Genomic DNA, 12,514 nt, shown 5'->3' on the forward strand with positions numbered 1-12,514 from the left:
CCCGTCCTAGATGGCGGCCGCGCTGATACGTCGGCTCCAATCCATGAGGCGTCTACGTGTATAATGTCTATGGTTGCGCCCAAGTTGCGCAACCATAGACGTCGAAGGAGCTGCCATCTTATGTAGGTACAAAACACTTCCGAAACAGTGAAAGAAACTTAATTTTGACTGTTAATCACCCTTTTCAAACGACATCAGTCATATTCAGTACACAGTGAATCATCTTAGATACCTTTGCACCTGCGTGTGACATGTAAAGTTTGAGCACACAATGGATGGAGTCGGTCAAACTGAGATCAAAATATCAAATGACAGTGATATACTGATAAATAAATGGTCATGATTGTGTTTACTCAAAACTTTGAAAGGAAAATGAATCAATATAAGGTAAATGCAGTGATTTAATGATAATAATAATGATGATGATGATAATAATAATACTACTACTAATAATAATGAGAATAATAGGGTTATAAGGTTTTAAAAAGTTTGAATCATGTTAGGTGTTAGAGTTCAACCCACAGATTTACTAGATAGGGTGGAGCTGTACAAAAGGCCTGCCCTGAATGGATTGTGGCCCCGCCATCTTGGAAGGTGGAAGCGCTAGCGGTCTCGTGCTGTCAGTGGAAAATGCATGCTCTGCACTTGTAATCACTGTTGATTCTCTGACCGACTTCTCCGCGGTTATTTACATTCAAGTCATGAAAGTCTGTGCTTCGGTCAATTCAGATACGTACATTCGATTTCTGAAGTCAGATTTATCATAACTGTTGATTGTTTCTCCCTATAAGGCTGCGAATGAAGCGTAAAGGCTCCTGTCAATAGAAAACTTATGTCATCAGTCAACTCTCTGGCTGATTCCTTTTTTTTCTCTCTGTGCTTTGACAGCGAAGGATTAGAAAAATAAAAATAGATCAAACCATTTACACATTAAAATGTTCACTCAGCTCGACTGTGATTCTGCAGCTAAAGGCTAAACCGCTAAGCTTACGTTAGCCAAGCATTAAACCTTCAGCAGTGCAGTAACGTCACGTTTTATTTTTAAATTATTCTCATCTCAGACAAATTTGCAGAACTAAGCTGTTACTCAACCCCCCCAACTACAGCCCTCTTAACACCCCCCCAAAGCATTTTCTTTATTTGCATCTCATATGTCTGGAAAAACTCCTCACTATGTAATTTAGGTCCTTCACACCTTTTTTTCGGTAAATACTTCTGGGGAGCATAAGCATGGCTAAAAAACTTCAGCTTCATTTTAGAAATTAGAAAACGCAATTTACTCACCAATATAACTGGGAGTCCATGGTTCAGACGATGAGCTCAGCTTCAAATCTCACATTTTCCTTCTTCTACTAAGGTGGATTAGAACTTTTTTGTGGAACACAGTGCTAACTACTGTACAGGAGGGACCTAGCAATCAATATGTATCACCAATTTCAAAATGGGTTCTTTTCAACATGTCAATCATCTGGGTGGCACCTGGGGTGTGCAATCAGATTTCAGAGGAGTCCAGTGCAACCCAGCTGCACCCATGCCAGGAAGTGTTCAACTTTTGACATTTCCTGTTTCACTGTGTGCTCAAAATTTGGCACTTCCTGTTTCAGTCTCAACTTGCCATTGAATTCCCGTGAGATCCCATGAGATCGTGTTTATTGTCAAACCAGGAAGTGGTTGACATTTGACTTTTTTAATACATGTTGTACATCAAATCAAATCAAATCAATTTTATTTATATAGTGCCAAATCACAACAAACAGTTGCCCCAAGGAGCTTTATATTGTAAGGCAAAAGCCATACAATAATTACAGAAAAACCCCAACGGTAAAACGACCCCCTGTGAGCAAGCACTTGGCGACAGTGGGAAGGAAAAACTCCCTTTTAACAGGAAGAAACCTCCAGCAGAACCAGGCTCAGGGAGGGGCAGTCTTCTGTTGGGACTGGTTGGGGCTGAGGGGAGAGAATCAGGAAAAAGACATGTTGTGGAAGAGAGCAGAGATCAATCACCAATGATTAAAAGCAGAGTGGTGCATACAGAGCAAAAAGAGGTGAATAAAAAGAAACACTGGGTGCATCATGGGAAACCCCCCAGCAGTCTAAGTCTATAGCAGCATAACTAAGGGATGGTTCAGGGTCACCTGATCCAGCCCTAACTATAAGCTTTTTCAAAAAGGAAAGTTTTAAGATTAATCTTAAAAGTAGAGAGGGTGTCTGTCTCCTTAATCCGAATTGGGAGCTGGTTCCACAGGAGAGAAGCCTGAAAGCTGAAGGCTCTGCCTCCCATTCTACTCTTACAAACCCTAGGAACTACAAGTAAACCTGCAGTCTGAGAGCGAAGCACTCTATTGGGGTGATATGGTACTAAGAAGTCCCTAAGATAAGATGGGACCTGATTATTCAAAACCTTATAAGTAAGAAGAAGAATTTTAAATTCTATTCTTGAATTAACAGGAAGCCAATGAAGAGAGGCCAATATGGGTGAAATATGCTCTCTCCTTCTAGTCCCCCTCAGCACTCTACCTGCAGCATTTTGAATTAACTGAAGGCTTTTCAGGGAACTTTTAGGACAACCTGATAATAATGAATTACAGTAGTCCAGCCTAGAAGAAATAAATGCATGAATTAGCTTTTCAGCATCACTCTGAGACAAGACCTTTCTAATTTTAGAGATACTGCGCAAATGCAAAAAAGCAGTCCTACATATTTGCTTAATATGCGCATTGAAGGACATATCCTGATCAAAAATGACTCCAAGATTTCTCACAGTATTACTGGAGGTCAGGGTAATGCCATCCAGAGTAGGGATCTGGTTAGACACCATGTTTCTAAGATTTGTTGAGCCAAGTACAATAACTTCAATTTTATCTGAATTTAAAAGCAAGAAATTAGAGGTCATCCATGTCTTTATGTCTGAAAGACATTCCTGCAGTTTAACTAATTGGTGTGTGTCCTCTGGCTTCATGGATAGATAAAGCTGGGTATCATCTGCGTAACAATGAAAATTTAAGCAATGCTTTCTAATAATACTGCCTAAGGGAAGCATGTATAAAGTGAATAAAATTGGTCCTAGCACAGAACCTTGTGGAACTCCATAATTAACCTTAGTCTGTGAAGACGACTCCCTATTTACATGAACAAATTGTAATCTATTAGATAAATATGATTCAAACCACTGCAGCGCAGTGCCTTTAATACCTATGGCATGCTCTAATCTCTAATTTTATGGTCAACAGTATCAAAAGCTGCACTGAGGTCTAAAAGGACAAGCACAGAGATGAGTCCACTGTCTGAGGCCATAAGAAGATCATTTGTACCCTTCACTAATGCTGTTTCTGTACTATGATGAATTCTGAAACCTGACTGAAACTCTTCAAATAGACCATTCCTCTGCAGATGATCAGTTAGCTGTTTTACAACTACCCTTCCAAGAATTTTTGAGAGAAAAGGAAGGTTGGAGATTGGCCTATAATTAGCTAAGATAGCTGGGTCAAGTGATGACTTTTTAAGTAATGGTTTAATTACTGCTACCTTAAAAGCCTGTGGTACATAGCCAACTAATAAAGATAGACTGATCATATTTACGTTTGAAGCATTAACTAATGGTAGGGCTTCCTTGAGCAGCCTGGTAGGAATGGGGTCTAATAGACATGTTGATGGTTTGGAGGAGGTAACTAATGAAAATAACTCAGACAGAACAATCAGAGAGAAAGAGTCTTGCCAAATACCAGCATTACTGAAGGCAGCCGAACATAAAGATATGTCTTTGGGATGGTTATGAATAATTTTTTCTCTAATAGTTAAAATTTTATTTGCAAAGAAAGTCATGAAGTCATTACTAGTTAAAGTTAAAGGAATACTCGGCTCAATAGAGCTCTGACTCTTTGTCAGCCTGGCTACAGTGCTGAAAAGAAACCTGGGGTTGTTCTTATTTTCTTCAATTAGTGATGAATAGTAAGATGTCCTAGCTTTACAGAGGGCTTTTTTATAGAGCAACAGACTCTTTTTCCAGGCTAAATGAAGAGCTTCTAAATTCGTGAGACGCCATTTCCTCTCCAGCTTACGGGTTATCTGCTTTAAGCTGCGAGTTTGTGAGTTATACCACGGAGTCAGGCACTTCTGATTTAAGGCTCTCTTTTTCAGAGCTACAGCATCCAAAGTTGTCTTCAATGATGATGTAAAGCTATCGACGAGATAATCTATCTCACTCACAGAGTTTAGGTAGCTACTCTGCACTGTGTTGGTATATGGCATTGAAGAACATAACAAAGAAGGAATCATATCCTTAAACCTAGCTACAGCGCTTTCAGAAAGACTTCTACTGTAATGAAACCACTATTCCCCACTGCTGGGTAGTCCATTAAAGTAAATGTAAATGTTATTAAGAAATGATCAGACAACAGGGGGTTTTCAGGGAGTACTGTTAAGTCTTCAATTTCTATGCCATATGTCAGAACAAGATCTAAAGTGCGGTTAAAATGGTGGGTGGGCTCATTTACATTTTAAGCGTAGCCAACTGAATCTAATAATAGATTAAATGCAGTGTTGAGGCTGTCATTCTCAGCATCTATGTGGATGTTAAAATCACCCACTATAATTATCTTATCTGAGCTAAGCACTAAGTCAGACAAAAGGTCTGAAAATTCACAGAGAAACTCACAGTAACGACCAGGAGGACGATAGATAACAACAAATAAAACTGGTTTTTGGGACTTCCAATTTGGATGGACAAGACTAAGAGTCAAACTTTCAAATGAATTAAAGCTCTGTCTGGGTCTTTGATTAATTAATAAGCTGGAGTGGAAGATTGCTGCTAATCCTCCGCCTCGGCCCGTGCTACGAGCGTTCTGACAGTTAGTGTGACTCGGGGGTGTTGACTCATTTAAACTAACATATTCATCCTGCTGTAACCAGGTTTCTCTAAGGCAGAATAAATCAATATGTTGATCAATTATTATATCATTTACTAACAGGGACTTAGAAGAGAGAGACCTAATGTTTAATAGACCACATTTAACTGTTTTAGTCTGTGGTGCAGTTGAGGTGCTATATTATTTTTTCTTTTTGAATTTTTATGCTTAAATAGATTTTTACTGGTTATTGGTGGTCTGGGAGCATGCACCGTCTCTACATGTTGTCAGTGTCACATAAATCAGGAGAATAAATATCTTTTGTTGTGTAAACATCACTTTTTTAATGAAATCACAAACCCCTGAAGAAAATTTGTAAAATAATAATGCCCAGTTGAATCTTCAAATTTTTACAGTATTTCAGTCAAACAACAATATTGTTTGTTAGAGAAAATTGCAGCTTGTTCACAAAGGCTTTGACTTCATTATATTATCTCAGTTGCAGTGAGACCTTTTAAAAGAGTTTGTCATTCATAGTTTAGGGTTAGGATATACGAGGTCTATCAGAAAAGTATCTTACCTTTTTTTTTTTTTTTTTTTAAACTATATGGATTTGAATGACGTGCAATTACACCAATCATGCTTGAACCCTCGTGTGCATGCGTGAGTTTTTTCATGCGTGTCGGTGACGTCATTTCCCTGTGGGCAGGCCTTGAGTGAGATGTGGTCCCGCCCTCTCGGCTGAATTCCTTTGTTTCACACGCTGCTCGAGACGGCGCGCGTTGCTTTATCAAAATTTTTTCTGGACCTGTGAGGAATATCCGAGTGGACACTCTTCGAGAAATTGAGCTGGTTTTCGGTGAAAAGTTTAACGGCTGATGAAAGATTATGGGGTGTTTCTGTCAGTGTAAGGACTTCCCACGGAGCGGGATGTCGCACAGCGCTTCCAGGCGCCGTCGTCGGCCTGTTTCGACCTGAAATCATCCTAATTTAAGGCTTAATTCACCCAGGACGTTGTGAGAGAACAAAGAAGATTCAGTAGAGGCCGGCATGAGGGAGGACTTTATGCGGACATTCCACTGTTTAAGGACATTTTGTAATGAAAGACGTGCGCGCAAATTCGCCGAGTCGTTTCCGTGACGACTCGGCAAATCCGTCTGCGCCGCGACAGGAAAAACACCTCCGTGTTGAAAACCATTTGTAAAATTCAGGCGGCTTTTGATGGCTTTCAACAAGTAAGTAACTGAGAAATTGTTTAACAGCTTGGACATGTTCCAACTTGCCCGTTAAGGTTTCCAATGGAGGTGTTTTTCCTGTCGTGACCTCCCGCGGTCCCGACATGCGACTCTGCCCGCACGTTCTTTCATTACAAAATGTCTGTTAACAATGGAATGTCCGAATAAACTCCTTATGCCGACTTCTTCTGAAAGTTCTCTGTTCTCTGACGACTTCCTGGATCAACAGAGCCTGAAATGTGGAAGTTTTCAACTTGAAACGGCGAGATGCTGCCGCCTCGAAGCGCAGATCGCCGTCAGGCACCGTGGGCCGTCCTTACGGCGACACTACCAGACCAAAATCTCTCATCAGCCGTTAAAATTTTTACCGAAAACCAGCTGAATTTATCGAATGGTGTCCACTCAGTTGTGCCTTACAGTTTTGAAAAAATTTTGATCAAACAAAGCAGCAGTCTGTGAGCCATTCCTAAACAATGAAAAAACGACGAGAGGGTGGGCGACTCCTCACTCAAAGACTGCCCACAGGCGAATGACGTAACCGACAGGCGTGAAAAAACTCTCACATGCCCACGAGGGTTCAAGCATGTCTGATGTAATCACACGTGATTCAAATCCATATGGTTTTTGAAAAAAATAATAAGGTCGGATACTTTTCTAATAGACCTCGTATTTTCTCTAAATACATTAAATCCATTTACATTTGAATGGAAATCTTGTGCAGCATTTAGTCCTCTTCCAAATTATGGCATTGGTTCTGTGCAGTATTGATTCACTTCTGGAAGTTTTATTTGATTTGATATTATATATTTGACAATAAAATACATACAACTTAAACAGTTTTGAATCTGTGACGTCAATGCAACTATTTGCAGAGTACAAGGAGTTAGGGCCACATTGAATTTTTTTTTTTTTTTTTTTTGGACTTCGAGAATAAAGTCGTAATATTTTGAGAAAAAAGTCGTAATATTACGAGAATAAAGTCGTAATATTACGAGAATAAAGTCGTAATATTACGAGAATAAAGTCGGAATTTTAAGACTTCGAGAATAAAGTCGGAATTTTACGAGAAAAAAGTCGGAATATTATGAGAATAAAGTCGTAATATTACGAGAATAAAGTCGCAATTTTACGAGAATAAAGTTGTAATATTACAAGAAAAAAGTCGAAATATTATATTATGACTTTATTCTCGTAACATTATGACTTTATTCTCGTAAAATTATTTATTCTCGTAATATTACGATTTTATTCTCATAAAATTACTACTTTCTTCTCGTAGTATTACGACTTTATTCTCATAAATTACAACTTTTTTTCTCGTAAAATTACGACTTTATTCTCGAAGTCTTAAAAATACGACTTTATTCTCATAATATTACGACTTTATTCTCGTAATATTACGACTTTATTCTCGAAGTCTACAAAAAAAAAATCTATGTGGCCCTAAAACGCCGTCGTAGAGGTAATGCTTGTCAATGTCAACAGAAACAAAAACTTGAGGGATTATAATTACCTATTTCTGGTGTTTCACTTGAACGCATCACACGGATGTGCTTCCTGATGCGGAAGTAAACAAACTCAGCTGACGTGGAGCTGCAGCTTGTCGCGTCCAGCTCACTCGATACCAGGACTCCACTCTTCTACAAACTGTGTGTAACTCTTTGTAATCATATACACTAAGCTGCTTAGGTTTGGGTCCTTCTGAAAGTAACCCAGAGTTCTGCGAAGAAGCTTGTTGTGGAAGGAGAATGGCGGAGGAGGCCTCCAAGCCGTTTGCGGGCCTGTCAGACGTCGCCATCTCCGCCGACATTCCCGTAGAGGGGGACATTTCTGTTCCCGTCGCGTCCTCCCGGCGGGACGATGAGCTCTCCACGTTAGACGAGCCGGTGAAGGAAACCATTCTACGGGACCTGCGGGCCGTGGGGAGCAAGTTTGTACATGTGCTGTACCCGAAGCGAAGCTCGGCTCTGCTGCGGGACTGGGACCTGTGGGGGCCGCTCCTGCTCTGCGTCACTCTGGCTCTGCTGCTGCAAGGCGGCTCGGCCGACATCCAGGACCAGGGAGGACCGCAGTTCGCTGAGGTTCAGAGCGCACATAATCATCTTTAGTATTATTATTATTATTATTATTATTATTATTATGGCAGTGACTGTGTACAATTCTGAAAAAACCTCGAGTCCGTTGGCGCCCCCTGGTGCCGGCTCGTGTCCCCTACACGTTAGGGGTGAATTCTGCGGACTGCGTCATCAACTTTATTTACTCTATTTACAAATAGAGCTGCAACTGTTAATCGACTATTAAATTGACAGCTACTTTGTTAATCGATTAATCATATTGAGTAAATTCTTTCATTTCAACTTAATACTTTTTTGTTTAGTTTTTACTAATTGCTTTATTCCTGTCTGGTAGTAAACTGAATATTTTTGGGCTGTGGACAAACAAGACATTTGAAGATGTCATCTTGGGCTCTGGATAAGTGAAACATTTTTCACAATTTTTTGATGTTTTGTGGACTTAACAAATTGACTAATTGTGCAAAATGAAATGAAAATAATCATTAGTTGAAGCCCTAGTTACATATAACTGGATAAACAAAGCACCCAGATGATTGTAGTGCCTCATCATCACCAGCTAACTTTTTTTTTGTGTGTGTTGGCATTGGGTGTCAGGCAGCACCAGAGAGCAGCTGTTTATGCAGAAAACACCATACAAGCATCTCATTCCTTGACACCAGAAAAAAGTGACGAAGTGTGGATTTTTTTTTTTCCCTCTTAGAAACAGGTACATACATTTCAAATCTGAAAAATGACACAGCACCTACGAGGGACTGAAAAAAAAATCAGCTATTTCTCAAATCTTGTTTACTTTTGCGATACAGTTAGTGTACTGTACGTTCGTAGTGTAACGTTATTAAATATTAAAACCATTCACACAAGGAGTGAATATAAAGTCTTACATGTACATTTGAGTGAGCTCATCTTCACAGACTGATGACAATGTGTCACCATAAAGCCTGATTTTGGAAAATGACATCTGAAAATAATTTAATTCCTTGTCCTGGCTGAAGAGAAGTCCCTTTGTGACACTGGCACTTTGTGCTGCAAGTTGTGCCCTCAGGCTGCAGCTCCTGCACTGATCTGGGACCCGCACGGTCTCTGACAGGTGTAATAGTTTTTTTGGGTGTCTGTGGGTGCTGGTTTGAGTCTCTGCTTTGAACCGAATGTCCTCTTCCTCCATTGGGCCTCTGCGCCGCAAGTTGAAAGCATCACTGTCTGCACGCGATGAAATTATCCCATGATACACACACACAAAAAAAGTGAAAATACTCAGTTTTGCCTGGGTGCGAAGATTTAATCAAACTGACCCAAATTTACTCCAAATATGAGTAAATTAAGTATTTTTATTTATGTTTTGCTGACGTATGCACTCTGTTCTCAAAACAGTGCATGAAAGCACCCAGTACTCACCTTTCCAAATGCACAGCGGGGTGCACTGCTGCCTCATCAGGGTTCCTAACATCAGATTGCAAGTTCAGAGAGTCGTCGTGTGTCACAAAAAAAAAAAGAATTGCCAGGACTCGCAAGCATACTGAAACATCCCTTGTTTGTTGTTTCAGCATTTAAAAGCTCTGTAAGGCCGTGGCTGAAGTTTCATATGTGAAAAACAATCAGGCACTTGATTGTCCTCCCCCCCAGCGACATCATGGACATTACAGGTGGTTGCACTGGGACAAATAATTTAGGATGTGTACATCTGCATAACGTTTACATGACTGTTATAATCAGATAACTTTTACTAATCAGATAACTGTAATCTAATGTTACAAGCCCTGATGAGAAAGTAGTTTGTCCCGCTGTGCGCTTGGAAAGTTTGTGCTGTTTGCTTTTCATGTACCATATTGAGAACCAAGTGCATAAATCACAAAACATAAATAAAGGTACTTAATTCACTCATATTTGGAGTCCGTTTGGGTCAGTCTGGGTAAATTGTCGCACCCGTTTTGCCACTGTGTCCACGCTTGTCAGTATAACTGTTCCACCTGCCAATCAAAAAGATTTTGCCTGTCAGACTTAACCGTATAATACTGTGAAGCACTGACCCGAATCACTCTGTGGAAATGGGGCTGACAGGACAGACGAGTCACTGGGTGACCTATTCATCTGTCTAATCCACTCATTCCAACACACATGATCTTTAGGAAACTGAAACCTGTTAACGCCGGCTGCAACAGTGTTTTAAGAGCCAGTTTTTTTTAAAGGATCAGGCAGGCTGTGATTCAAGCCGACTCTGATTTCAACGAAACATGGCTCAGAGATGGAACCTACCAAGAAATGAACTTTCACAAAATTTTTAGACAGAAAATCAAATGGTGACCTTGCCAGGGATCATCAAAGTTCAAGGCAGAAATACGCAAAAACTGATATTTCATTAAATTGCCAGCTTTCAAGTGGTCTAACATTTCAGTTTCATCAAGTCCCCAAGCCAGTTTAACTATCAAATGATTATGGAGGCAGACTATTTCATCTTACATACATATTAGGTTGGGGGATCGATGGCGCTGAATGTATTTTTCACCCCTGAATGAAATTTTTCAGACTGGTCATTTTGCAAAATTGGCAGTATTTAAAGGCGCATAGGCCCAAGCCCTCTGCGCCATAAAGACCCCAACCAGATTTCAATGTTATCAACAAATATAAGCTCTACTCTAGCAAATGCAACTGAATGGCGCTGGCCACCAGGGGGTGCCAAAGTACTCGATTTGCCCAATTTTGAGGAAGTTTAGCGTCACCTGGTGGCCTGCGCCATCAACCTTTTTTAACTAAATTTGCAGGAGTGGATAAACTAACTACTTTATATATAACAACATATATAACAGTTTGCAGAATTTTGGGGACTCTTCTTACAAGTAATGTTCCATATGATAAAACAGTAACTATGAAATTTTAGTAAACCATGTGACCTTAAAGGTTTTCAACATCTCTGCACTGTTTTGGGGTTTGGTGCTAACATGGAATATATTCTGCACAGGTGTTTGTCATCATTTGGTTCGGCTCCATCATCATCACCGTCAACTCCAAGCTGTTGGGCGGCACAATTTCTTTCTTCCAAAGCCTGTGTGTTCTTGGATACTGCATCATGCCACTGACAGTGGCGATGGTTGTGTGTCGGCTTGTCCTGCTCGGCGGCTCGGGTACAGTCAGCTTTGCCGTGCGGCTGGTGGTCGTCACGGCGTCCTTCGGCTGGTCCACTTTTGCCTCCACAGCTTTCCTTGCTGACAGTCAGCCACCCAACCGCAAGGCCCTGGTGGTTTATCCGGTGTTTCTCTTCTACTTTGTGATTGGATGGATAATCCTGACATTCTCACCGTCCTAGTAGAGACAAATAAAAAGTGGGGATTAAGTCTGAGTTCACTAGAAAGAGATGAGCAGCACCACTGACTGGAGTTGGAGGACTCTAATGAGCACTGTGTTCCTAGGAACTCATATGAAAAATTAATGAATTGACTGAATGTGTCGTGGGTCATAAAATTTTGACTACTATTACACCATGAAAATTAAGTTTTGTTTTTTGTTGTTTTTTGGGTGGGAGTGGTGTGATGCTTGGTGGTGAGCCCTTGCAATCAGACTAGTGTTTTGACTAGTGTTGCAAATGGAGACAGATTTGTTTATATTTTTATGTTTGACTATAAACTGCATAAAATAAACTACAGTGGCTTATAGATGCAAAGCTTGTATGAAATGGTTATCACCCTGATGTTTTTAATCTATGTTGCATTGTCCGTTCAGACATTTGGAGAACATCTAAAAAACATGTTTAATCTGAAGCCGCTGGTAACTGATTGCAATGCCCACATACCCGGCCTGGGCCTATACGCAGTATAGACGATTGCTAAGGGCAGGGCCCATCCGGGGGGCACCACAAATGAGGGGAAAAAATAAAGTAAATTTTCACTATTCTTATGCTAAAACACATTCATCTTCAACCGCTTAGTCCAGTTCAGTGTCACGGGGGGCTGGAGCCTATCCCAGCAGTCATAGAGCGCAAGGCGGTGTACACCCTGGACAGGATGCCAGTCTATTGCAGGGCAACTAGTTAATACCATTTTATATAAAATATAAGTCCATATTGATTTAACTGCATAGCAAAGCCTATCAAATAACTAGTACATTGTCCATAGAAAGTTTGTATTCTTATAGAAAATTGGCAGCTTATGTAGATTTTTCAAGAATGGTCATATGAGGCTGTGTTTGAAGGTGAGGTGTACTTACTCTTACATAATTTTAACAAAGTGTACATTAGTTAAGACATGGTTGACATTAAGATACAAAGAGACATGCAAATAGTTATTTTAAGAAAAAGACTAACATTTAGTGTACCCTGCCTCGCGCTCTATGGCTGCTGGGATAGGCTGCAGCCCCCCATGACCCTTAAATG

General features: G+C 40.4%; 1 protein-coding gene across 1 annotated transcript; it reads left to right on the plus strand.

Moving 5' to 3' along the window:
• The first annotated feature begins 7,634 nt into the window (after positions 1-7,634).
• yipf6 (Yip1 domain family, member 6) lies at positions 7,635-11,801 on the plus strand. Its single transcript, XM_034159555.1, has 2 exons — positions 7,635-8,160; positions 11,108-11,801. The coding sequence occupies exons 1-2, from the start codon at positions 7,828-7,830 to the stop codon at positions 11,450-11,452; spliced, it is 678 nt and encodes a 225-aa protein (XP_034015446.1). The 5' UTR covers positions 7,635-7,827; the 3' UTR covers positions 11,453-11,801.
• Positions 11,802-12,514: the final 713 nt, after the last annotated feature.

This window comes from Thalassophryne amazonica, chromosome 19 (genome assembly GCF_902500255.1).
Source record: "Thalassophryne amazonica chromosome 19, fThaAma1.1, whole genome shotgun sequence".
NCBI classification, from domain to species: Eukaryota; Metazoa; Chordata; class Actinopteri; order Batrachoidiformes; family Batrachoididae; genus Thalassophryne; species Thalassophryne amazonica.

What these genes read in the sequence shown, in the direction of transcription:
- yipf6 (XM_034159555.1), top strand. Translation starts at nt 7,828, where the DNA reads ATGGCGGAGGAGGCCTCCAAGCCGTTTGCGGGCCTGTCAGACGTCGCC. An exon ending in GAGGACCGCAGTTCGCTGAG is followed by an intron (nt 8,161 to 11,107) that starts GTTCAGAGCGCA and finishes TATTCTGCACAG; the next exon opens with GTGTTTGTCATCATTTGGTT.